The 27,628-nt window shown below is 40.6% G+C and overlaps 3 protein-coding genes across 4 annotated transcripts in view; 2 read left to right on the top strand and 1 right to left on the bottom strand.

The window, feature by feature from the left end:
- Positions 1–27,628, top strand: part of LOC137005697 (gastrula zinc finger protein XlCGF57.1-like) — a 661,382-nt gene that overhangs the window by 353,489 nt on the left and 280,265 nt on the right. The window lies entirely within an intron of this gene.
- The window catches only part of LOC137006071 (NACHT, LRR and PYD domains-containing protein 3-like), a 60,242-nt gene continuing 33,759 nt past the window's right edge, over positions 1,146–27,628 (top strand). The window contains exons 1-4 of the mRNA XM_067366493.1: positions 1,146–1,197; positions 8,872–9,019; positions 9,135–9,257; positions 9,826–11,700. Coding sequence (XP_067222594.1) covers positions 8,892–9,019; positions 9,135–9,257; positions 9,826–11,700 — 2,126 coding nt within the window. The 5' untranslated portion in view covers positions 1,146–1,197; positions 8,872–8,891. The remainder of the gene's footprint in view (positions 1,198–8,871; positions 9,020–9,134; positions 9,258–9,825; positions 11,701–27,628) is intronic.
- Positions 3,092–4,811, bottom strand: LOC137007342 (uncharacterized). Of its 2 annotated transcripts, XM_067368710.1 has the most exons (3): positions 4,666–4,810; positions 4,323–4,575; positions 3,092–4,218 (listed from the first exon to the last, which is right to left on the bottom strand). In XM_067368710.1, the coding sequence occupies exons 1-3, from the start codon at positions 4,771–4,773 to the stop codon at positions 3,809–3,811; spliced, it is 771 nt and encodes a 256-aa protein (XP_067224811.1). In that variant the 5' UTR covers positions 4,774–4,810; the 3' UTR covers positions 3,092–3,808. The 2 variants fall into 2 exon arrangements, 1 of the variants encoding a protein (XP_067224811.1); XR_010892601.1 differs by having other exon boundaries at positions 3,092–4,247; positions 4,323–4,811.

Genomic DNA, 27,628 nt, shown 5'->3' with positions numbered 1-27,628 from the left:
GAAGGTTTTTACCAAGGGATTTGTGGATATATATTCTGCCTGATTTAATACAACATTTTATTCCTTAAAATTTTTTTTGTTTTTTTCTGGCTGTTGATTGTATTATTCTGAATTATGGAGTGATAAAAATAGATATCCAAAGCACCCCCTGTAAAAAACCTTTGAATTATGTCCAAAAAATTAAATGAGACTTTTGAACTTGATGTCATCCAATATTAAGATTTTTGTTCTAGAAATGTATGCAAATTAGTGCATATTTAATTAGATAACGCCTCATTAGCATATTTAAACAACATTTTTGAAAACTTGCAATACAAAAAATGTTTGTAATTTTTAATGTAATCAATCAGCTGGGGAAGTATGGTGATATCTATTAGTTTTTTTTTTTTTTTTACCCTATTCACCTGGGGTGTCTCGCCTTAAAATTTTGTTGCTGGCCATTTATTTTTGTTTTAATACATTTTTAAAACATTTTTAAAACTGTGTGCACATTATAGCCTAATGCACACTCAGCAAACCTCAATTACACAACAGAATCATAACAAAAATTAATTTTCCTGTTGAGAATATATTATGCATGCAGCAGACTTGATACACAACAGATCGCATTTCATTAGATATACCGATAGAAGAGGTAAGAAATTAACAGATATATGACGTTGCAGTTACGTTACCAGTAAGTCATGAAATTACCGCATTTATTCCATTATTAGAGGTAAAAAATTAACAGATATATGACGTTGCGGTTACGTTACCAGTAAGTCATTAAATTACCAAAATATCACGAATATAGTATGTAACTGGAACGTTGTTGGTTATCTTGTAACCTTAGGAAACCGTACTGACGACGTTGTCAGTTGGTAATTTGATGGTAACAAAATTACAGGCATGCGACGTCGAGACTACGTTGTCAGTTGGTAAGTCATGAAATGACCAAAAATTACGAATAAATTACGTAACTGTTACGTCGTGTGTTAACTGGGTAATAAGCATAAACTGATCCCTGAGGAAATTCTACAGTTCTTCATGACACAGGACTGTGTGTGAGAATTTAGTTCAAACTTTGACCTGTGGAGGGCAGTAATACTCTTAGCAGCGTCTGCACTGCCGGAATCCTACAAGAAGAAGAAGAAGTTTGTTTCGGTTTCGATTCGAGCTTGAAGTGTTGGTGCTGAACGAACATCAGTGAGTTTGACGGTAAGTTCAGTTATCAGCTTTATTTAATATCGTGTCACTGACGCTCATGAATGGATGACGCCGGAAATTAAGGTGCATATACGGGATCTGCGTCATGACTTCACTTTTTTAATCTTATCCAAATTATATCAAAACCGTAAAGATATTTCCACTGAAGATATATTTAGATCAGTGGTCTAAAACTGCCGGCCCGCGGGCCATTTACTACCCGCCCTTCCCCTCTATCCGGCCCGCAACTTATCTCAAAAATAAAACATAATCCGGCCCGCTAAATTATTATTATTTTTTATTCTCTAGTACCTGTCTGATATGCAAAGAAAAAGTCGTCGTTCTATGGGGGCATTCACATATCGCGTCAAATTAGCGTCCGCGCCACATTCTCCTTCTTTCCAATGCGCTTTCCCTCCAGTGGCGTCTGTCGTTGCTATGCAACCATGAGCCGCGCTCTCACCGCGTCGCTTCTATTATGAGCGCGCTTGCCTAAATTACAGTAAAAGCACTCGACTTTAAGTCACGAGCGTCGATTTAAACCACTGAAACGCGTCCGATGCTACCATGTCAAGAAACAGAAGAGTGTACAAATGTATTCAAGGATTGTATTTGTTCTGTACAGTGTTGTTCAGTGCAAGATTTTAATGTTATTTAAGCTAACATGAAGTAAGGGAAAATACTTCCACTAAATGTTAAAAACTAATAATGTATCTAACAATGAGAGATTTTTATTTTTTGGCTAAATAAAGTTGATATATATAGCTCCAGTTTTTTTGTTTATTTCTGGCCCCTCAAGTTTCTGACGCCAAAAGTGTTGTTGGTTTTCTTCCTAAATTACTAATTTTTTTATTCCATGCACCTTGTTGGATGTGAGAAGTTGCACCAGACTATTGCAATTAGTAGTATTATATTAGTAGTATTATAGCCTATTAGAAGGCATATATTAGTAATATTACATCAATAATTGTATAAATATATTACACTCTGTAACAGTGAGAAAGACACTGCTGTTTACATTTAGTATGGTAAATAAAATATTTATAGTATAGGTATAAAAATATTTTAGTAGGCCTAATGAAATTTAAAGTAAATGAGAAATAATGCAAAGGAAAGTAAATTTTCTGAAATGTTGCGCTTTCTTGCACTTGAATGTTAATATGGCCCTCCTGTGAGGTGTCAATCACAGAAACGACCCCCCGCCAATTTGAGTTTGAGACCCCCGATTTAGATGATGTAAATTGACCTGTGAAACATTTTCTTGTCTTCTGATAATTATAATGTTATATAGTGAACAAAGCAGCGGCGATTCCTTAATTTTGTTCAGGAAAAAAGACTGGAAGGGCAATTCCAGCGTTATGGATGTGACATTTGAACTCATAATGACAGATAAAATGTCTCTGTAAAAATAAATTTCTTACAATATATAAATTGTCAATGCATATTCTCAGAGCACCCAATCTGGGAAATTTGTAGACAAAATATGTTTTTCTAAAATAATTTTAAACACCCCCAAAAAAGGCAAATAGGCACATGTTATGGATGTGACAGAAAATGACAGAATTTGCAGTATACTGTGCAACTTTCTTAAAAGTCTGTGAACTTTTAAGTTGAATGTATAAATATTGATATTCACATGATAAAGGGGTCTTAGCTGAGCACAAAAATATCAATGTTTAAAATATAACATTTTTTATGAAGTGTATAATGAGGAAAAACCAACGTTATGGATGTGACAAAATTCTGTTATGGATGTGACACATCTGAAATACACATAAAACATGTTTGAGAAATCAACAATCAAACCATCATGGCTCTTTTGTTGACCCATAAAATGTCTCTGAATGGCAGTTTTAACATTAAGAAAACAGTCTGAAATTATTCTGAAGATTTTTAAAATGGCATTACAAGTTTATTTTTTTAGATTGGATCCTATATCATAATAGCCTGACTACGTCAGACTTCCTACTTCCGCTCAATTTCATTTCACTTCTGTACTCAGTCTGATACAGTGTCAGAGCTTTCTGTTTGCCACCGGTCTGGAAACAGCCGGGCCAATCAACGAACAGAGGGCGGGCTGAGAGCCGTGACGTAGATGCTAAGCGCCGAGTTTTACACATTGTAGGTTAGAGAAATCGAAAACCGAAACGACCGCGGAAATGGGAAACGAGACACGGGATGCAAACTTCGGGATGCATTAACTTCGCATAATCTGCAAAAGTCGTTTACAGCCATGTTCACTCCGGTATTTCGCTCGCATCATCATGTGTTTACAACAGGTTTACAGTGGAAGTTCAATCATAGATTTGAGTTCGATGCATGATGTCTGTGCTTCGATGCGGCTGTACAGGCGTCATAACTAAACGTATCTGATTGGCTTACGGGTAACCAATGATTTTAAACTTCAGACAAGCGCCCCCTAGCCAGAGAGAAAACACTTCTCTATTATGCCATTCCAGACATTACCAGGCTAATATCATAATACGATATGTAAAATAATTGATAATGAGAGAAAAGAGGAAAGAGGAAAGGTGAAGGAACTTATTTATTTCATTCATTCATGCTTAACACTTTCATCTTTCATATAATTCATGAATTTTCTTCTTAATTATTTTTTTTTCTTTCACTCTGCCAGTACTGCCTCTTTGAAATGATAACGGCCTCTGTTGTCAAGGAAAGGACTGAGGCGCTGGATTATTTGTCCTTTTTCCACCCATGACTTGTCTTCCTTTGTAGGGAGGATGTAAACGAATCCCATTTCATCATTTCTCCTGAGAAACTGAATTTCTAACCCATCAGAATCCAAATCGGTAACAAGGCCGACAAATTCCCTGCTAGACTTTTTGCCTTTGTAGCAGATCTGCAGACAATCGCCTGTTTTTATATTGACCAGTGGCTCAGTTGGATGGGCTTGGGGCTCATCCTCATTTGAATGATGAAATTTGTGTGTTGCTGCCTCTAATGAGGACGAATACTGACTATGTTTGATGAGGCCCCAAGAGATGGGCTCGATGTGGTGCACACTCTGGGTTCCTAAGAAAGAGTGTGAATAGGTCATAATACTACAGATATCACTTTAATAACTTTATCATTTACACGCATTCATTAGTGAGCACAAATTGCTATCCAATAGTTACCTATGAGAGGTTTTACATCCGTCCACAGACGCTCTAGCTGGTGTTCATGTGTGAACGTCTGTATGTCCCTTTCCATAACAAGTTTAATATTAATGTTCGGGCAGTAATGCGCAGCTGTTTTTGCGAAGGACTGTGCATTGTTCACAATAACCTTGCGGCTTAGCACAGCTGAACTAACGGACCTTTTCACTGTCCCACCTACTCCATCAACAGCTCCCTTTCCATGACTTGTGGCGAAGAAGTGCCATTCCACCTAAACAGTCAAATGATTGTCATTGAAGAACACCATATGTAAGCTTGTAACACATATGTCCATTATGATACAAAACATTTGAATAAATACCTTAAGGCTTGGAAAGATCTCCCCAAAGATTGTGGACATGAATGACCAAATAAATTTGTTTTTAAAGTGAGATGCTGCTCCATCACTGAAGATGTGCAATTTTTCCATTCTTGGATTTTTTTCTTCAGGTCTTCCACCACCTTGGACAGAAATGTTACAGCTGCCTTCTTTTCATGCTCCAGTGAATCACTGACAATTGCATAGGATTGCACATCTGCTTTGCCCCATGCAACAGCAGTGAAAAGTGTGACTTGTCTGCTGGTCCAGTGGGCTGCCTGGATTTCATCTTGATATGCAGTAGTGTAATTTTCTGCAAAATCAATCTGTAACACCGCTGAAGTCTCACTTGTGTCTTTCATCTTCTGTTGGAAAACTGCACTTTGATTTCTTTTTATGAAGCAGTGTTTAAGAAATTTTGTGGCTGATGCCAACAGCAATGCAAATACATCCCTCAATTCTCCTCTCTTCATTATCTTTACCTGAAACCCTCCTTCAGATTCCCATGAATGCCACATTGTTTGGATGTTCTTATCTTCATCTGGGATGTTGCTAATGATGTTCTGAAGGAGAATTGCATTACAGCAAGTTTTACATCCATTCAACATACACTCCGGAGAGTCAGGACTGCAGACCAGAGCTCTGATAAATGCTGATACGCTTTGGAAGGCATGTCGTGGTATGTGTTTATGAACACTCTCAAGCAGCATTTGTGTGTTCTCATGGTATTTACAAAGGCAAACATTATGAGGTGTTTCTGCTTTTGTGAAGACCTCTCTTGGCCGCAGTGCTGCAAATTTTGATTTTCCTATTTTAATCTCTGGGTACTCATCCTGAAAGACTCTATATGCCTCTAAAACAGACATAGATAAGTGCCTCTTTTGACATGTCTTCTTAACTCCATCTTCTCTTATGGTGACAGAATCTTTTCTGCCAGGTGCCTGTCGTGAGATGTCATCCCGCACATAAAACTGCTTGACCTTTTCTTCAGTGTGGTCTGTTGTACCTGATAGGTCTACTTGTTTAATTTCACTGTGCTCAATGAATCCAACTGCGTCAACAATCTTTTTAATCACTGCTTTTTTTTTGTTTGGACTTTGAGGAAGAGCAGTAAGAACTCGTTTGACCGCCCTTCCAAGAGACTGCTTACACTTGTATGCTGGGACAGGAGCCAGTTGAACATCTAAACTTTGATGTTTAAGACGGAGTCTCCTTTTCCTCTGTCTCTCTTTTGCAAGAGTGCGGACTCTTTCTTTCTCCTCATTAGTTTGCTGTATTTTTTTTCTGGCTCTTTCCTCTCTCTTTCTTTTCCTCTCCTTTTCTTTGTAGTTTTCATCATTTTTGTGCCTTTCCCTGAAAGCTTTCTGACGTTCAGCATTGGACATACCTTTTACCTAAATTCAAACATGTAGCAGCCTATAGTATTACTAGTATTAGGTTAATTGAATAGGCATTTATAAATTTTGTCATATATAGAGGTCGTTATTGTCATATGTTGATAGAGATGCACCAATTGCAATTTTCTTGTCCAATTCCGACTTCCGATTTTTTTGCCAATTCCGATTTTCAAAAGTTTTTCAGGTTAACTGGGTTTTTATTCAGGTAAGAAATAGAAATTAAAGTTCAGTGTTATTGTACATGGGTTACCTTAATTTCTGTAGTCTTTATTGTAAATATTAATACAGATAAATTCTTACCATTAAAGTTATAAAACGTATTCAGTCAAGAGCAGAAAGTGATTTTCTTTGTCTTTTTTTTTTTTTTTTTTTTTGATTAACTTAGACAGCAGCAGGGATATTGGACTGCTGTCCCTTTAAGAGTTTATGAACGGTGTTCAACGGACTCAATACTGTTAAATACAACATGGGTTCACTTTCTTAGTTATTTAACGATTCAAAACTGTGTTTATACCAAGATTGCCTGTGCTGCTGGTAACAAAACGGATCGGCTCAGAATCCCTGGCCGATCGATCGGTGCATCTCTAAAACCCATCCTATCTGAGGTGATGAAAGAGCTGGGGTATCAGGTCAGGTTACTTGATATGATACATTATAATAACTAGATATCTATTTAACTTAATTGTGTGCTGTTTTAGTGACATCTTACCATTTTTATCTGTCTGTCGATAACGCTATCTTCGAGCTGTCAAAACCTGAGATTGAATGACAGGCAGCGCGAGCGAATTAGAGGGCGCCTGTTTCGCGCCTAAACCAATCAGGTTCCTCGTGCACTTTCAGGACGCCTCTCTACAGTGAAGTGAATAGGCTACTATAAACACAGACGTAACATTACAGCAAGGACGATAACAGAATACAGATTTTCTTTCTTACAGCATTGCTTGCTAAAATACATTAACAAATATTAAAGTTTATCAAATAGCAGTTTAAAATCACAGATTTCTCCCACAGTCAGGTGAACCGATTGACACTATTGTCACTTTCAATCATGTCTAAATGATCGCACGATTTTCGGCTAGTTTATGCAGTTTAAAGCAAAGCCTTGAGTAAAAATGATCACATTTTATTTCAAGTCAAAATTATTGCAATATTATTATATTTTGTCAGTTTGACCGCGAGATTATCATCAGTTGCCTGTTCAATTAACCAATAGGTAAAAACGTAACATCCCGAGGGAAGTGTCCTATGAGACACAATGCTCTTCTGTACTTTTTACTTTATCATATAGGCCGACGTTCTGATGTTGATATTTCGTTCTGTAACTGGAAAAGAGCAAAGATTATTTCATGTGCGCCTGATCCGCTTGATCTGCCGCTTATTCACGAGTGATATCTATAGGTATTGTTTGAATTTTGTTATAAAATCGAATGAACTAAAAAGTTGAGACATTTTTTCATATTAAAACTAATGAAGCACAAAGATGATTGCTATTATTGGATATGTTCTGATACGGTAAGCCTGAAACAGATCACAGCAATATAAAGAAGAAAACTCATAGGATTTAATATGAAGCGTCCGTAACGGTCACGTCCGTAACGCTTATTATGGTTGTTCAAAACAACGTAGTAAAATGAATTGTTGATCCTAATAAGCATAAACATAATTTAGCTTTGCATATGAAGTTTCAAGTTATTTGCATTTATAATTGTTATATGACACAAACTTAATCTTTAAAACGTTATGGACGTGACAGAGCACTGAAGCGTCATGACCTCTTTATTCCAGCCCTTATAAATTACACAGGCAGTGCTGTTATGACGAAATGAGTGTATTTATATCTCAGGCATGCCTCCATCTTTCTACACAATGCTTACTGTTAAAATAAAGTTTAAAAAAAGGGGGGTCTTTGATCCATTTTTTGAGAGCATGAAATATGGTTGGTTGAAAATGTTATCTAAGCATTGTTGCTTACCTCATATATTGTGGATAAACAAGGCAATTTTCTTAAAATGTCCAATAGAGCACATTAATACAGTATATTACAGACCTAAATTAACAACTTACATAGGGTTTTGTTCTTTTATTTTAAACTTTTTTTTTTCATGGCAAGGATGACCTTTGCGTGGAATTGCCCGGAAAATGATTTTACTAAAGTTTACTCCTGCATATTTTGATGTATTTTGTTATTGTTATAAATGTTCTGAATATTGTACCTCAGATGTGTGAAATGTTCACCTGTTTGCAAGTGTTTGTCATGTTCTGGTTTCTACAACTTTACCTTAGGAGGAGAAATCTGCCTTTATTTGAAAGAAATAAAGATTTGACATTTATCCTGATGATTATCAATATCCACTGATATGAAATATATGTCGCCCAGCTCTAGTTTAATTCATTTAATGATTCAGTTCTTTGTTGTGTTCATATTATCTTTGATGTTCACAGAGAACATCCCAAATAACAAGACTAATATTCTCTCAAACTCATGAACAAACATCTTTCCAGTAACTTTAATAGATCGTTTGTTATCTGTTAGATGGTGATATAATGAAAGTTATCTGTTAGTGTCAAATGTTAGATGAATGTCTCTTTTTAACTTCTACTTTATCAGTAGAAGTACACTTTATTAGTGTACTAAGACACATTTTGATCGTTCAAAGAATATTTAGAAATGATGTTTTCATAACTTAGTATCAAGACATTCTTAGAGCAGATGTTGTTCACTGGGATATGTGCTGAAATGAACACATTGTAAATTACTTGTAATTAAAGTATCTGCTAAATGCAGAAATTTAATATTATGTAATGTTCCCAGTGTTTCCATATACAGGGAAGATGTCAGACTCTGAAACGAGGAAGAGATCTTCATCTCCAGATCCCAGCTGTGTGTCTCTGAAGAGTAATCAATCCATGGGTCATCCTCATCCTAAATTCAGTGATGGACCAGTGACCTCTGACCTCAGGTGAGACACTGTCCTGTACTGGAGACAATAGACTGACTCATACTACAGCATTTGAATTAATTATATTATGTTAATTACAGTGTAAAGATGTATATGAATTATTATTATATCACAGTATCTTCAGGAAGAGGAAGAGATCTTCATCTCCAAATCCCAGCTGTGTGTCTCTGAAGAGCAATCAATCCATGGGTCATCCTCATCCTAAATTCAGTGATGGACCAGTGACCTCTGACCCCAGGTGATTATCACCATTATATAGTGAGTTTTCTGCTGTAGTGAAACTAGTTTGAGACACTTGTACAAAAATCAATGTGCAATGTCAGTGTTTACTTATATAGCAAGATAAATATAATGAAATGTACAAATATGTACAGGTCTAAGCAGAAAGCAGAATTTTTAGTTGTCATGTCTGGAAACAGTTACAGTATTTTCCAGAAAATAAATCACAACTAACTGTAAGTCACAACAGGTGAAAAATTACATTGTTGAGAGAGTTTCAGTGCCGTCATATCAGTAATATTTCTGAATTGTCTTTTAAAGGCCAAGTAATCAAGACAAAACTAGGACAGGAATCTAAGAGACCAAAACTTCTACATAAGAGTCCAAAACAGACAAATATAAGATGCAGCACATTTCAGATGACAGAAAATGTGACTTAAATTCCAGAAAATATGTTAAAGTTTAATGTAAATATTTCGTATATAACAGGAGTCTGTTAAACTGACTCTTCTCTCTTAAATGTGTTGCTGTTCCTGTCATGATTTATTGATGAACATGTTTTTATGTTTGTATTTTTTTCCAATCAGAGATGATCTGACTGGAGACCAGGATTCTCCTCAAGCAGTAGATGATGAACTCCAGAGAGTCAAAGAGCAGCTCAAAACCAGCATGAAGAACAAGTATGAGAGATTATTTGAGGGACTGAATCTCCAGGAGAATGAAACCCTCCTGAACAGGATCTACACACAGCTCTACATCATAGAGGGAGAGAGTGAAGGAGTGAATGAACAACATGAGGTTTTACAGATGGAGAAAACAGCCAGAACACAACACTCACAAGACACTCCAATCTACTGCAATGACATCTTTAAAGCCTCAGCTGAACCAGGATGTGAGGAGAAAGACCAGATCAAGACTGTTCTTACTAAAGGCATCGCTGGAATCGGAAAAACCGTCTCTGTGCAGAAGTTCATTCTGGACTGGGCCGAGGGAAAAGCCAATCAGGATGTAGATTTCATGTTTGTGCTTCCATTTCGAGAGCTGAACTTGATCCGAGATTGTCAGTACAGTCTTCACAGACTTCTGCTGGACTTTCATCCTGAACTTCAAGATCTGGATTCAAAGATTTATGAGGAGTGTAAAGTTGTGTTCATCTTTGATGGTCTGGATGAAAGCAGAATGACACTGATGTTTTCAGACGCTCAGGAAGTTTCTGATGTGTCTGAGACTTCATCAGTGGGTGTGTTGATGTCAAACCTCATGAAAGGAGAGCTGCTTCCCTCTGCTCTCATCTGGATCACCTCCAGACCAGCAGCAGCCAATCAGATCCCCTCCAAATACATCAACCGTCTGACAGAGATTCAGGGTTTCAATGAGCCTCAGAAGGAGGAATATTTCAGGAAGAGAATCAGTGACGAGCATCAAGCCAGCAGAATCATCTCACACATCAGAAGAGCAAGAAGCCTCCACATCATGTGCCACATACCCATCTTCTGCTGGATCTCATCCACTGTGCTTCGGAAGCTCTTGAAAGAAGATCTGAGTGCAGAAATTCCTCAAACTCTGACTGAAATGTACATCCACTTCCTGCTGATTCAGATCAACATGAGGAATCAGAAGTATGAAGAGAGAGATCCAGAGAAACTGCTGCAGTCTAACAGAGAAGTGATTGTGAAACTTGCTGAAGTGTCTTTCAAACAGCTGATGAAGGGCAATGTGATGTTCTATGAGGAGGACCTGAGAGAGAGCGGCATAGACGTCACTGACGCCTCAGTGTATTCTGGGATTTGCACTGAGATCTTTAAGGAGGAATCTGTGATTCATCAGAGGAAAGTCTACAGCTTCATTCATCTGAGCTTTCAGGAGTTTCTCGCTGCTTTCTATCTGTTTTATTCACATGTGATCAAGAACAAGAAACCACTGGATGAATTCAGATTTTACAGATCTGATAAAGACTCTCTATATGATGAAGAGTCTTTGGATGATGAAGACCCTCTGTATGATCTACTAACTTTAGCAGTAGATAAAGCCCTCGCGAATGAGAATGGACAGCTGGATCTGTTCCTGCGGTTCCTGCTGGGCGTCTCACTGGAGTCCAATCAGAGACTCTTACAAGATCTACTGACACACACACAGAACAGCTCAGAGAGCATCAGAGAAATTATACAGTATATTAAAGAGTTGATCAAAGGTGGACGTGATCTCTCCACTGAAAGATCCGTCAATCTGTTCCTCTGTCTGCTGGAAGTCAAAGATCAGTCTCTGTCCAGAGAGATTCAGGAGTTTCTGAAATCAGACAAACACTCAGAGGAGTTTCTCTGTCCGTCTCAGTGCTCAACAATCTCCTACATGATTCAGTTGTCAGAGGAGCCGCTGGATGAGCTGAACCCCATGAAATACAACACATCAGCTGAGGGGAGAAGAAGACTGATACCAGATGTGATCAACTGCAGAAAAGCTCTGTGAGTGTTTAATCATTAACTAAAGTATCATATTTAATAATGACTCTGACACCTTTAAAATAAATGTTCCTAAATGAGAGATTTTCTCCTCAATAACAGGATCTTAAAGGGTCTCAACACAGCCTCTTTAATACAGTAGATAGTCACTAAAATGCCTGTTACCGCCGCGGGGGAATTTATCAGTCTAAATCATTTATTTTGTTTATTTAGTTTTTCTCTGTCAGGGTTGCTGCACATTTTTAAGTCAAATTTAAGGCTTTTTAAGACCTGAAGAAATAAAAATGAATACTAGCATAGTAGACTATACATTATGGCTGTTACCAGTCAAATTAAATCATTATCAACAAAATCCTTCTTTGCAAAACAGAGGTGACACAGAATGAGGAGTGGCTTTAATATATTTACACAGCATTTACAATTTGTCTACATAAATTTAACCCTTTGAGCAGTACGGTCCCACATATGGGATTTCGAACGTTCAGCGACATCACATAACTGCCAGATTCAAACTGTGCTTTCGCGCTTTGGCTGTGAGACGGACACGTGCAGCGCTTGTCATATATCACAACTATGCAGTGTTTTCAGCCACATAACGTTTCTTTTAAGGTTTCAGACATTTAAATACGCATAAGCACCATTAAAACAATATATTTAGAGTTTATAAAATACACACTGATGTCAGACATCAGTGGAAGCAGCAATAACAGTGCATTCAAATATAATTTGCCAACATTTATTCATATCAGACACACATAATTGGCCCAAGTAACTACAAATTTTACTCTATTATTCTTCCAGTTCACCAGCCACTTACTTGCATATATTTCGGGAGAAACTGATGAATTCACCTGCTGTAAATCCGACTGACAGGACTCTGTGAACTGCAGCGCAAACTAAGATGGCGGCGCCCATCTCGCATTATAGATCAAGATAAAGATCATTTATAAAGGCTTTAAAAATACAAAACACACTCACTTAGACATATTTGAGGATCGGAATATCAGATAGTTGATAACATGGTAAGCAAGTGTCAGATAAAATAATTTGGAGATCAAGTATTTTGAGAAGATCTTTCAGGTTGAGCGATGTAGCACAGAAAAGCAGGTATACCTGGGTACCAATGACTAGACAGACACATAAAGTGCAGTTCAATCATGGCACACACTTTATTGTCCAGAGTTGCATTATATAATTAGAATATAAGAAGTGAAACTAGCAGTTCAGTGACTGAAGTACATAAAAGGAATATAAGGTCACTCGTGAGGCCTGCATCTCTTACAGAGAAAGATCACATGATGAAAAGAGACGGCACAAAGATGTTTCTAGAATCTCACAATAGCCACTTTAAGACAGAATGTCTTACCTATGGAACATCATTGTGCACATAAGATCTGATTATTGTAGACATACACACACATACACATATATCCTTTTTTAAACACTTTGAAGGTTCCATACTTTGTTGTGAACAGGAAAAACATGATTCTGTTTGAATATGGTCTCTCAAAAATTATCTCTTCCAATCTTGGTTCTTCCTCTAGGGAGCGCTTAGCTAACTGAACAATATTTTCGCTGAATGCTGCAACAGCTTCTGCAACTGAACACTGTAAAACTCTAGAGGTGGTATATCCATTAATAAAATTTGGCCCTTAGTGCATACAGAGGTGTGTAAGGAGTTAACACTGTTTGGCTCAATGGGCCATCTATCTTCTGGCTTTGGATAACCCCCACCTCACTATTAGAGGTAGTTCCTTCCTCAGCCTTATCAGTGTTTTGCTCCTCCCTGTTATGCAGTAAGGTGAATCCCCATTTGAGATTCTATTCTGAATTGGAGCTTGCCTGCTCTCCTGTAGGACAGTGCTTTATTCTCGAAGCGTGTATCCACTGTGGTTAGTAATCTGTCAGAACTCCTGTCCTCGTTTCGGCGATCACTGTTTGGTCCAAGATACTTCGGTTCTCCCACCTTTGTCAGTTTCAGGCTTTTGATCAGCATACTCTCTCCTGGAACAAAAGGGTAAGTAGGCTTTTCTAAGGGGAGAGGAAGACACAGAGGAACATCAGCATATACAGAATTCAGTTTCTTGATGAGGGAAGTTACATAGTCCTCCTGCATCAGCTCCAGATCACCTAGGGAAGTAATGCCTGCACGGCCTTTGACCCATGGGGTCAGGAAAGGCCTACCCATTAGTATTTCAAACAGCGCTAATTTAGTAGTGGAAGATGGAGTCATTCTTATTTCTGTCAACACCATGGGTAGCAAATCTTGCCATTTCTTTCTGGTATCTATGGAGGCTTTTGTGAGCCTTCTCTTGAGGGTTTTGGTTAAGTTGTTCCACATCAGACAATGACTGACAATGTGGAAGGGTGTGTTGAAATGCCAATCAATCGACAATGCTTTGGCCAAGAGCTGTGTTACCCTAGACGCGAATGGCGTCCCATTATCACTTTCAATAGTGGTAGGTATGCCAAATCGAGGAATCATTTCTTTGGTTAGAATCTAAAACGAGCTTCATAGTTTTGTGTACATCTGCAATACAATATAATTGATTGATTACCTGTACTACTTTTGCACAGCTTATGTGTGACAAGCCTTGGTAGTGCCTGATAAGAATTATTAATCCTAAATTCAGAAGTGCTATTCTTCCCTTTTCATCTCTCAAGATCCCATCTTTACCTGAGGCACATCCATGTTTTCCCCAATGCTCCAAGTCAGCTTATGTTGGTTGACTCTGCAGGATCTTAATGTCAATGTCAGGTATATTAGTTATATGCGTAGTCATAGTTACCTGACTCTGATTACCCACAACAAATTTCGATTTGATTTGGGCCTTTGCTGCTTCCTTAGCGGCTTCATCTTCATTTCTGTTTCTGCATCTTATTCATCATCCCCTGGTGCTTGACCTTTTAACCTGTACTATGGCCACTTCGGAGGGTAACTGTACTGCCTTAGTCAATTGTCCTATTAGGTTAGAGTGTGCTATGGGTTTGCCATCTGCTGTTTTAAAGTCTCTAGCTTCCCATGTTTTAGCAAAATGATGCACGACCCCCCATGCATACTTTGAATCAGTGTAAATAGTTACACGTTTTCCTGTCATCAGTTCAGATGCTCAAATTAATGCTACTAATTCAACAGCTTGGACTGAATTATAATCCAAGGCAAAAGCCTCTATTACCTCTCCAGTGTCTGACACCACAGCATAGCCACAAAGGTAGACGCCATCAGAAGGTTTTGAACATGACCCATCTATATAAATATTCTCCCCCCATCCAGGGGCGTATCCAAAAGATCGGCCCTGGAAGAACATGAGGAAGGCAATTCAATGATACAGTCATGATCTGTCGCATTATCTACCATGCCAGCCATACCTAGAACGCCTAATAGCGCAGGGTTGATGGATGCTGTTTGCTTAATAGTGAGGTTTTTGGTAGCCAGCAGGATTGCCTCATAGCCTGAGCGTTGTTGCATTGTCATATGCTGTGTTTGCATATTGTGTAGGATAGCTCCTACCTGATAAGAGGTATAAAGGATCAGTGGATGCGATAAAACCATTCTTTCTGCCATCTGTACAACCAGAGCAGCCGCAGCTACAGCACGAAGACATGCTGGCATACCTGAAGCTATATTATCTAGTTTCTTAGATAGGTTTGCTAATGGTCTATACGTGGAGCCATGCTGTTGCAACAGGACGCCAAGAGCCACCCCTTCCGCCTCGCGGACATGCAAGTGGAAATCTCAGGAATAATCGGGAAGGCCCAATGCGGGTGCCTTAGTGATGGCTTGTTTCAAGGCAGTGAAATGTAGCTCTGCCTCGTCAGTCCAGTTTAAAAGAGTACTTGGGGGAGCTTTGTGGTCAATCAGGTTTTGTAGATGCCTATCATGTATGGCACAATCAGGTATCCAGGATCTACAATAGTTCACTAACCCCAGAAAGCTTTGTAGCTGCTGTACAGTTCGAGGGAACTTCATTTTTCTGATCATCTGGACCCTATCATATGAGATCGCTCTCAAACCTGGCATTATTATGTGTCCCAAGTATGTCACTTTAGACTGGACCCACTGAAGCTTGTCTCTCGAGGCCTTCAATCCAGATGGGCGAGCACATTGCAGACGATGATGGAGGCCTTTTCACAGTCCTCTTTTGTCTCCCCGGAAACCAGGATGTCATCTGCGTATTGAAGCACACAAACTGTAGAAGGCAAATCAGTAATTTTAGCCAATGTTCTTTGCACTGCTGCCGAGAAAACGGCGGGTGAATCAATGGAGCCCTGAGCAAGGCATGTCCACGACATCTGTTTACCCTGAAACGTAAAAGCTAAAATGGGCTGAGTATCTGGATGTACAGGTACAGAGAAGAATGCTGCGCAAAGATCAATAACCGTGAAATATTTGTGCGTATACGGGATAGAGTTAACAGTTGGAACGTCAGGGACGATCGGTGCCAACATTGTTATCAACTGATTTATAGCCCTTAAGTCCTGGGTCAAGGGCCATGTTTTTTCATCAGCCTTGACCACTGGATTCACAGGCGTGTTGTACGGCGAATGTATTGGTACGAGGACACCCTGCTGGACAAAATTATCAATTAATGGTTTGATACCAAGTTCCTTATCTTTAGACAAAGGATATTGTTTAATATAGACTGTTTTGTTATTCTTCAATTTAGCTTTATAAGGTTCCATGTCTATGAAACCTGTGTTGTCATTGTATTGTGACCACAATGATGGGTTAATCATGTGATGTACCATCTGAGGTGTGTCAGGCTGTGGTTCACTGGGCTTCTCCCATGTAGGCAAAGGATTCACTGAGACCTGCAAACTGGACTGGAAGGAAAACACAACTTGTTTATCAGTAAATTTAATATCCATGTTCAATTTATGCATATCATACCCCAATAAATTAATTAGAGTTCCTGTTATAACTAAATTTATGAAAAAATGGTTTAAATCCAGGAGCTCTTACTTCTACAAGAGGTGTTACGGGACATGCAATGTCAGTTCCTGATATACCCACAGAGTTAACTACTTGATTAGAGATTGGACCCTCATAATGTGCAGAGGTCACTAATGTCACATCTGCTTTCTGTTTGTGGCTGACCATGCCCCATCAATGTAATATAAGGTAAATCTTCACTATGATTTGAAAAAGTTAGGGTCATCATTGACAAGTCGGAACTGACTCAGACTGGGGAACTCTGGCTCCCCTGTTGTTGGTTATCATGCTCTGTAGTGGGATACGTGGCTAATGGTTGTTTATTTCTCTGTTGCTGTGGCTTCACCCATTGCTTCCTCCTTTGGTGACCTTTTAATTTCCTACAATCACGGCGTATATGACCTTTTCGCCTACAGTAATAGCAGACTACTGCTGAGTTTCTTTGTTGGGTCAAGGGTGGTTTTACTTCTGCTTTTTGGTCATGCACTTTCCCTTGAGGTGTCTGTTTTGCACCAATGCGTTTGACTAAGAAAGCTCTCAGTTCCTTAAAAAAGGTATTATGGTTTTCAGGCTCTTCCCAGTAATAAACATGGGGCGAGGCAGCTGTACCTGAGCCTGTTGGTTTATCATTTTCACGTTTCAACGTTGGACATTCATTGATTAACAATGTCTCAGTGACATCTCCTTCCAACGTTCTCAACAGAACCGCTCTGTAATCTGCCCCTGTAAGGTGAGGATATTTTGTATGCGTTTGCAGAACAGTCACAAATTTACCAGGGTTCTGAGGAGAAGGCAGGCTTTTGCATATTGACTCCATATCAGACATTTTTAATGGTTTCATAGATATTGCATTTCCAGCTCTAAGCCACACCATTGCATTCTGACTGGGCGCCTCAGTTTCGCTTCCCCTTTTTACAACTTTCGAATCATTCTGCAACTTTTTTTTTTTGGTTTTATCACAGAAGGTGCAGATGGTTCAATACCCATACAATAGGGTGGGGGTTTTTCTGCTACGAGTGCTTTTTTCTGGGCTACATAAGCAGCTATCTGTTTCTTTTCTGGCCCCTCATCCCAAATTTTCTTTATTTCTTTCCAGACATTAAAACTTTTTGTCATATAATCATAATCCCATTGCGGGTCCCCCCATCCCTGCTTCACTAAACATTTAGCCTATTTTAGCCTATTTTCTTCTGTAAACGAACCCTCTCGGGGGTATGATACTTCAATTTGTGGTTTCATTTGTTCTGACCACCCTGCCATATTACTGACATAGGGTTCAGTGTAAAATCCCTGATTGTTTCTAAACATGAATTCAACTGGCGTTTCATTAAGTAGTGGTCTAGAGACCGAACCCCCCATCTTCCACTTCAGTGTTAGTAATTGATTTCAGTGTTAGTAGCGTACGCAAATTTTTCTGTGCTCAATTGCCCAACCTCAATTGCCGTACATGCATCGTATTGTGACGTGGGTGATGGTCCTATGTTAGGCTCACACAAGACTTTTCGTCCTGATCGACTCTGTCACCTTCTTTTTTTTGGGTGTTTTCAGCTAATTTCGGGCTCTCGCCAAATTAGTCCGGCTCCCGCCAAACTGAATTCGGGTCGCCCCTAGAACACCTTTTTTTTATGTCACAATATATCAACATGCAATAACAATTGAAATTATTTTCATCAATATCAAAATATTGAAACTTTTTTCCTTTTTTTTTTTTTCTCCGCAAATTAGTATACGCTGCCGTGATCCGAAGTACAGTGTGATCAGTACTGCACTTCCAACCACCCCAGTTAATAGCTTAATTAAAGCTACTGTTGCCAGCCGTAGTGTCACAACAATGGAACTGATAGTCCACTAACATCTGGTGATTAAACCCAATCCTCACGTTAATAGTTTATTAAAACTACTGTTGCCAGCCGAAGTGTAACAACAATGGAAAATAAATTCCACTAACAATTGGTGATTCAACCCAATCACTCTTATGCTAATAGTTAATTAAAACTACTGTTGCCAGCCGTAGTGTAACAACAATGGATATATTCCTCTAGCTACTAGTGATTACAAAAAAAAACCTCTCGTATTTCCACGAGATGTTATAATAGGATCCTACAGGGGTAAGTGCATATTTCATTTAAGAAATATCCAAAAACACTTACCCCCTTTTCCGTAGGTCCTCCGATCCCCGGCGCGCTTTTCTCTTTTCCCAGTTCACAGGGAGAATCCCCCCCGTTTCGCGGACGAGCCCCCAGACTGTCAGATAAAATAATTTGGAGATCAAGTATTTTGAGAAGATCTTTCAGGTTGAGCGATGTAGCACAGAAAAGCAGGTATACCTGGGTACCAATGACTAGACAGACACATAAAGTGCAGTTCAATCATGGCACACACTTTATTGTCCAGAGTTGCATTATATAATTAGAATATAAGTAGTGAAACTAGCAGTTCAGTGACTGAAGTACATAAAAGGAATATAAGGTCACTCGTGAGGCCTGCATCTCTTACAGAGAAAGATCACATGATGAAAAGAGACGGCACAAGGATGTTTCTAGAATCTCACAGCAAGTTTGTGAATATTTTAAATAAACAAGGAAAAACAAAATAATAGCGATCCATCTGTCATACAGTGTTATTGTGGCTGCGTTCAGCGCTCGTGACACGCATGACGCGTTGCTATGGAAACATTAAAGGCAAACGTTCTAAAATAACGGTCGCCTTAAAAAAAACTCACTCTGGGGGGACAGTTAGAATATTTTAAACTCATGCTCGAAAGGGTTAATTCAATATTATATGTAAATAATTTTTTCTAATTTTAACTTTTTAATTAAAATGTCCCTTAAATATGAAACTAAACTGCCAGAAAGTGGCAGCAAGTCACTGTCTTAATGTGTGTGTGAGTCATTTAACCATTTGTTCAAATGACTGATTCATTCAGGAACGAAGCTCGGATTCATTCGTTCTAAACGTATATTTTTCAGTCAGTATAACAACAACATTTCTGTTGCACAGGGGCTCTGTTCTGCTGTTCATCACTTTGAAATTTTCGTTGGCGAAATAAAGGGAAAAAACTATTAACAATACTGTGTCTAAAATGTAACTCACATTGTTAATTTAACAATAAGTTGAAGGAACATTGCATTTGTGCTGATTTGGGGAAAACGGCACTCTTGCTCGTGTGGTATTGTAATACAACTACATCTTATAATATGATATAATAACAAATGCCCGTGTAACTTGAATTTTGAGGGCATATAACTGCATGCATAGCTACATCACGCTGAATAAGACGAATAAAGAAAACGCGGTAGGCTACTTATTAAAAGAATCACCCTTTATTTAAATATCTAAACACAGAAAACTGTTAACAGGTTAATATAACATTTCCCATTCCATGACTAGAAAAATAATCGCAACTTACTCTCTGTAAAATGGCGCAATCTGCAGGGTGATGGACACGGAGGTGGGTAAAAAGGTTGGTGGTGTTGCCACCCTTCGCACTGACTGTAGCTAGGTAAATCCTGCGGATTGGACTGTCTATGGAGCCAAAAAACTCCCATACAACTTATTTACTTTTTTTGGGGTGTGGACTGAGCCTCTCACTCTCGTAATAGCTGCGCACTGCATCTTCTTCTGACAGGCGTCAGCGTTAAGGTGCAATACTGCCACCTGAGAGCTCAGCCAGGTACTGGCGCTGGAGTATTTACATGTCATGATATCATAAGCATCCTATTCATTTTAAATATTGTGGTTATCGTCAATACCGGTATATCGTAACTTAAATTAACACGATATCGATATTTCATGCTTTGAATATCACGGTTCCCTTTCAAGGGCTACACTCTAAGCTGCGCTTTATTCAGCACTGTGGGAACGTCTTTAGTCGTGACCAGCTGTGAATATATGAGTAAAACAACGTCAATGAAATTGACCTATATTTATAGCCTTGCGTGACGTCATTGGAATGCGTCGTAGCGAGGCTATAATTAGATGTGCCACCTGTGCATCAGCAGTCTTTTGTCTTCAGAGTCCACTCTGTGAAGTTGTGTGTGAACTATTGTCTCAAAGCATCTATCATTTCTCTCTTTCCCTCTTGTCAGGAGTTAGATTTGATAGGCAGAGCGCAGAAAACTTTCTCTCATCTGTTCCTCCTTTCACTCTGCAGTGCAAGTATATATATATATATATATATATATTAGTGGTGGGCATAGATTAATTTTTTTAATCTAGATTAATCTAGATTAATCTTGGAATTAATCTAGATTAATCTAGATTAAAATGGCTCATTTGAATTCTGCCGAAGACATTCAGAATATGTGAGATACCCAAATTGTCCCTGCATCCCAATGTCCGTACTATCCATCCTAAATAGAATGTGAGATTAAAATAAGTGTGTCCCAAAGCATAGTATGTTGAAAAGAGTATGCCAAAAGTCCCCGGATGGTGTACTATTTCCGGTAGATTTTCGAAGTGTGGATCCGTGCACACAATGGGAGGCTAATATTGCCCACAACCCATGACTAATAATAAGATCAAACTGATAGAAAATATTTATTTAATGTTATATGTGTTATTTTTCATCTGCAAATACCATTGTGGACTTTTATAAAGATCTGATTGGCCATTAACTTTTAAATGCATCATTATGCATTAAAATGAGGAGAGTTCTCCACATGAAAGACTCGCGACTGCAGATCAACGTGCTGCATTTCTCTCCGATACAGTAGGAAATTAGCTAAATGAAATGTGGAGGATGTAAGATGATTGACAGGGCAGTTTATGGTGACAGGATGCGACAGAGAGCAAAGACGTGATAGTATGTCCCAAAGCTTGTCTACTCTTTTGCTACACACTCAAAAGTAAGTACTTTTTGTTCACAGAAAGAGTACATACTTTTAGGGTGTAGTATAAGTAGGCGAATTGGGATGCAGTAAATGACTAAAAGTAATCCGCCAGTTTGTTCGACAAAGCAGATAGGAGTTAAAAGATTAACCTCGGTGGAGTTAAACTTTTGTATATTATATTTTGTATATTGACATATTTCTGCGTTTGAAACAACATTGATTCTCATGTTCATTCATGATTATTTGATGCTATAAATGGACTCGTAGTAAGAGATGATCGGTTTACGAGCCTCTTGAGCTGAGGCGCTACAGCATCTGTCACGACCATGGTAACGGCACATTAAAGAGCAACAAAACGTTTTTTTTATTGTTGAATTTCTTAAATAAACTACACAGTTTTAAAGCTGGGACTTTGTTAAATATCATAAGTAACCTGCTCTTTCTTATCTGTTGGCGTGTTGTCAGTGTCCTCTTTGCTCTGCGATGCATTTATCACTGTGTGGCGTGACAGCGCCACGGCTTGACAGACAAAGCAACAGTAACTAAGGGGGGGGCAGATCTTTGCGAAGGGTCAATTCGGTATACATCCGCGCTAAAATATCAATGTGAAAGTCATCATAGCTTGTGTAGAATTGACCCAGCTCCCAACCCCACTTTGAGAACAGATTAACGGCGATATTTTTTTTATCGCCCGATAAGAGTCTCATGTTAACGCAGCACGTTAACGCTGATAACGGCCCACCGCTAATTATATATATATATATATATACATTATATTATATTATTATATATAAAGAGAAAGTATGACAGAACAAGGCAGACGGTGTGTTCCTCCGTGTTCGAGGCTGATCGCCGAAACGGACACACATCCGTACTGTTTTGTTTGTTTGGGGGAAGAGCACGCTGTCCTTGCGTTGGAAGGCGGCGAGTGCGAGCATTGTGAAATGTTCACAGTTAAGATGCTTTCGTGCTCATTTTTCCTTCTTCCAGGGATCAGCACCCGCATTACGATCGTGGGGCTCACAAATGGATCTCGCTGACGAACGGGAGACGGATCCTGCCCTTTCGCCCGATTTGTCACCTGATCCACGCGTCTTCTCGCGCGATCCTGAAACACACTCCAGTGCTTCTTCAGCTCACGCGGGGGACGATGATTCTCTTCTCGAGTTTGCTGCCTCTGAGCGTTCCTCAGGTGATGATAAAGCAGTTGAGGAATTACTTAAGGTAGTAACTCGAGCTGTGGCTAGATTACAGCTAGACTGGCCACAGGAGAAAGAGACCCCCAAACCATCTAAGCTTGAGGATAGGTTTTTGTCCAGTGGCAGATGGGAGGGGCCACAACGCCAGTCTCTCCCCTTCTTTGAGGACCTCCATGATGAGTTATCTAAGTCATGGAAAAAGCCATATACTTCCCATGTTTTTGTGCCCTCGACATCAATTTATTCAACTATCGTGGGTGCTGAAGCACAGGGTTATACGATGATGCCACAGGTTGAAGAAACGCTGGCGAACTATCTCTTGCCTGTGTCAGCATCATCGTTAAAGAAACCTACCCTCCCCACAAAGCCCTGTAGAACCACCTCAGCACTTGTGGGAAAAGTTTTCCCAGCTGCAGGTCAGGCTGGTGCTGCGCTGCACACTATGGCAGTGTTACAGGCGTACCAAGCTGACCTGTTGAAGAATCTAAGTGCTGGCACTACCATCACAGAGGAAGCATTCACAGACCTTCGTCGAGCCACAGATCTGTCTCTCAGTGCCACCAAGCAGACGGCACGCGCCATCGGCCATTCTATGGCTGCTATGGTTAGCACAGAGAGGCACCTGTGGCTAAACCTTACGGGCATCAAAGATAAAGATTGTGTATTCCTTCTTGATGCCCCAGTATCACCTTCTGGCCTGTTCAGAGACTCTGTCAACACAGTCGTGAGCAGGTTTCAGGAGGTGAAAAAATCAGAAGAAGCGTTTGTGAAGTTCCTTCCTCGCTGCACTTAGGGGGAGGGGCCGTCAGCCACCCAGCCCCAACCCGGTCCTTCTAAAAGAGAGGTTCAGAAGCAGAGTGTGGCGAGCCGAGCTCCCCCTCGTAAAGACTGGGGACCGTCTCGCCGCCCTGCACAACCTCCCAGGCAGGACCTCAGGACTATTCTCCAAAAAAAGAAGAAATCCTGATGGTCTTGCGCCCAGCCCTGTGGGGATGGCCACCCTCGGGACGGGGCATGTATTACATCTAAAACTCGCTCCTTCTTGACATCTCCACAAAAACCCTCCTTCCCTGCCACCTCTGGTGCTTCGGGGGGCAGCGGTTTCCAGTGAAATGTTAGGTGTTCCGTTAGCTGCTGTAAAACAACATGATGCGGAACACCTAGTATCCCCTCAAAAGGAAGTGTCAAAATTAGTGCCCATTTCAGAAAGCCTGGCAGTGTGGAAACTACTGCCAGGGATTTCTGCGTGGGTTCTAAAGACAGTAGAATTCGGATACAGAATCCAATTTTTCCGTCATCCTCCACGTTTCAACGGCATGGTCTCCACTACCGTGAAGCCGGGGCAAGCGGCGTTACTGCCACAAGAGCTGCAAACTCTTCTGGAGAAAGGGGCCATAGAACGTGTTTCCCCTCTACAGAGAGAGTCAGGTTATTACAGCCGATACTTCCTAGTTCCCAAAAAGGAAGGGGGGCTGCGTCCAATTTTAGATCTTCAAGGCTTGAACCGTTCAGTCAAAGCTCTCAAGTTCAAAATGTTAACAGTAAAGATGATGGTGTCGCAAATCCAACAGTGCGATTGGTTCGTCACGATCGATCTCAAGGACGCATATTTTCATATCGAAATATTGCCACAGGAGGTTCCTGAGGTTCACTTTCGGGGGCGAAGCTTACCAGTATCGGGTTCTTCCATTCGGCCTAGACCTATCACCCCGCACATACACAAAATGCATGGATGCAGCACTGGCTCCGTTGCAACTCCAGGGCATTCGCATTTTGAATTACATAGATGACTGGCTAATGTTAGCGCAGTCATGAGAGATGGCATTAAAACACAGAGATGTCGTTTTAGCTCATCTAGTTTTTCTAGGGTTGAGACTCAACGAGAAGAAAATCGTTCTCTGTCCAACCCAGAGAACAACATATTTAGGGGTAATTTGGGATTCGACCACGATGCGGGCATAATTGTCTCCCGCTCGAGTCGAGACCATTCTACACACCCTGAAAAATGTGAGGCTAGGCCAAGATTGTACTGTTTCAGATTCTACAGTTTCAGAGAATGTTAGGTCTCATGGCATCAGACCGTTTCAGTTGTGGCTCAAAGCCAGGGGGTTTCATCCAAGGGCCAAACCCCTGAGGCAAATAAGGGTTACATGCCGCGGGCTTCATACCCTATCTGTGTGGCTCAAACCCCGGTTCCTCACCTTGGGTCCCACTCCAGGGGCGCCATGTCGTCGCAGGCTGCTAACGACGGACGCCTCCCTGACGGGCTGGGGAGTGGTCTTAAGTGGCCGTCCAGCCCAAGGGCAATGGGAGGGCCATCAGCTCGTCTGGCACATCAACTGCCTAGAATTGATGGCTGTATTTCTGGCTCTGAAATACTTCCTCCAGCAGCTGAGGGGCTGTCATGTCCTAGTGCGGATGGACAACACAACAGCAGTCTCTTATATAAATCACCAGGGAGGTCTGCGTTTGCGCCATCTCAACAGGATAGCGCTACAGATTTTTCTCTGGGCCCAGGACAAATTCCTGTCACTGAGGGCAGTGTATATTCCTGGAGACCAGAATGTGGGAGCGGATTTACTGTCCAGACAGAAACTACCGAGCGGGGAATGGAAACTTCACCCCGACATAGTGAAACACATATGGCTGAGATTCTACGAGGCGGACGTGGACCTCTTCGCCTCCCATCAGACAGCGCAATGTCCCCTTTACTTCTCTCTGAGTCACACAGCCCCCCTAGGTCTGGATGTAATGGCACATACATGGCCTTCGAGGCGCCTGTATGCCTTTCTTCCAGTTGCTCTGCTCCCGGGAGTTCTAGCCATAGTTCGCCAACAAGGGACCTGCCTCTTACTGATAGCGCCGCATTGGCCGAACAGAATATGATTCTCAGAAATAATATCTCTCCTCGACGGCCCGCCTTGGGCGATACCGAGCTGGAGGGACCTTCTGTCTCAGGCGCAATGGACAATATTTCATCCCTGGCCGGAGATGTGGAGCCTTCATGTTTGGCCCCTGAGGGGAACCAGCTGAGGGACACAGGGCTTTCACCTGAAGTTATTGAGACTATTTTGAATGCTAGAGCTCCCTCTACTAGAGCAAGTTATACCAATAAATGGGGCGTCTTTCAAAGATGGTTTACTGCACACAATGCAGATCCAGTAAACTGCCAAAATGCTACAGTTCTGGACTTCCTGCAGGAAAAGTTATCGACAGGTACATGCCCCGCCACTCTCAGGGTTTACATGGCTGCTCTCTTGGCTTGCCACGCTCTGATTGACGGGGTACCGTTGGGCAAGCATGTCCTGCTCTCTCGCTTCGTTCGAGGAGCTAGGCGGCTTAGGCCTCCTTCTAGAACCAGGATCCCTTCATGGGACCTAGCAATAGAGTCAGTTTATGACAAGCTGTTAACTCTGAAAATGTTTTTTCTTATGGCTATAACTTCTCTGAAAAGAATTGGGGATCTGCAGGCTCTGTCCATTGTGCCATTCTGCTTAGACTTTGCCCCAGGTATGGTGAAAGCTATTTTGCATCCTCATCCTGACTATCTGCCTAATGTTCCTTTCTCAAACTTGCATCCGGTCACTCTTGAAGCCTTCTGCCCTCCGCCGTTCAGAGAGGAGAGACTTCACAGACTGTGTCCAGTCCGTGCTTTTCAGACTTATGTCCACTGCACCAGCCAGTGACGTAAGTCAGAGCAACTGTTTGTCAAAACACACCATGTCAAATTGGGTGAGAGATGCTATTGCCCTTGCCTATGAGGCGCGTGGTCACACTTCGCCGATGGGTATTAGGGCTCATTCCACCAGGGTAGTTGCCTCTTCTAGAGCTTTGGCAGGGGGTGCTCCCTTGCAACATGTTTGTGATGCGGCAGGATGGTCCTCACCGCACACATTCATAAGGTTTTATAGTTTGGATGTTCATGTTACTCCGGGCTCTCATGTGACACACTTCACAGCCAGGGGGTCCAGACACACAGTGCGGCGGCATGGGTATTCTCGTTCCCACAGCGCTGAATAAAGCATAGCTTAGAGTGTAGCCTTTGAAAGGGAACGCCCCGGGTTACTTCACTGTAACCCTGTTCCCTGAAAAGTCGGGAACGAGAAGCTGCGCTTCATTGCCGCACTGAGTTGTCCCTGGACTGCTCTTCAGACAAAATATCTGCTGATGCACAAGTGGCACATCTAATTATAGCCTCGCTACGACGCATTCCAATGACCTTACGCAAGGCTATAAATATAGGTCAATTTCATTGACGTTGTTTTACTCATATATTCACAGCTGTTCATGACTAAAGACATTCCCACAGCGCTGAATAAAGCACAGCTTCTCGTTCCCGCCTTTTCAGGGAACAGGGTTACAGTGAAGTAACCCGGGGCGTTATCGTCAATACCGGTATATTGCGACACCCTTACTTCAAATAAAAACTTGAGGCAGAGTGAATGATGACATAATTTTAATTTTTTCCTTTAATGTCAAAATAAAAGAATTAACTTACACACACGTACATGAATTAGTCACATATAAAAATATCTGCCAGTGAGGGAAGAAAAATAATCTTAATTTAAAGGGACAACAACATTATTTTTCTTGCCCTTTGGCAATTTTTTTTACTTTTTTCTTTTCAGAAAACAAGACTTTATATAATTTTTCTCCTGAAGTAAATGTATCTTGATTTAAGAATGTTTAGAAATTTTTGCACAAAAAGTCATACATGTTCAAAACATGAATATCTTCACCCTCATTGTGAACGTCTGACAGAATCGCTCGGTTTATGATAAATGACGTCTGTTTTGATTGGCTTATGTCATTGCGTCTCTCTCCTCGTCACCTCATTGCTCACCGCTGCTGTTCTGCTTCCAGAAGTGATCAGGAGGAAGTAGAAAAGAGTCGTTTTGGCAGCTTGGTTCCACCAAATACTATTTTTGCAGTGACAAGTAACTTTGTAATGATGGTGAACCCAGGAA

Source organism: Chanodichthys erythropterus, chromosome 3 (assembly GCF_024489055.1).
Source record: "Chanodichthys erythropterus isolate Z2021 chromosome 3, ASM2448905v1, whole genome shotgun sequence".
NCBI lineage: Eukaryota > Metazoa > Chordata > Actinopteri > Cypriniformes > Xenocyprididae > Chanodichthys > Chanodichthys erythropterus.
This window is presented reverse-complemented; position numbering and strand designations above follow the sequence as displayed.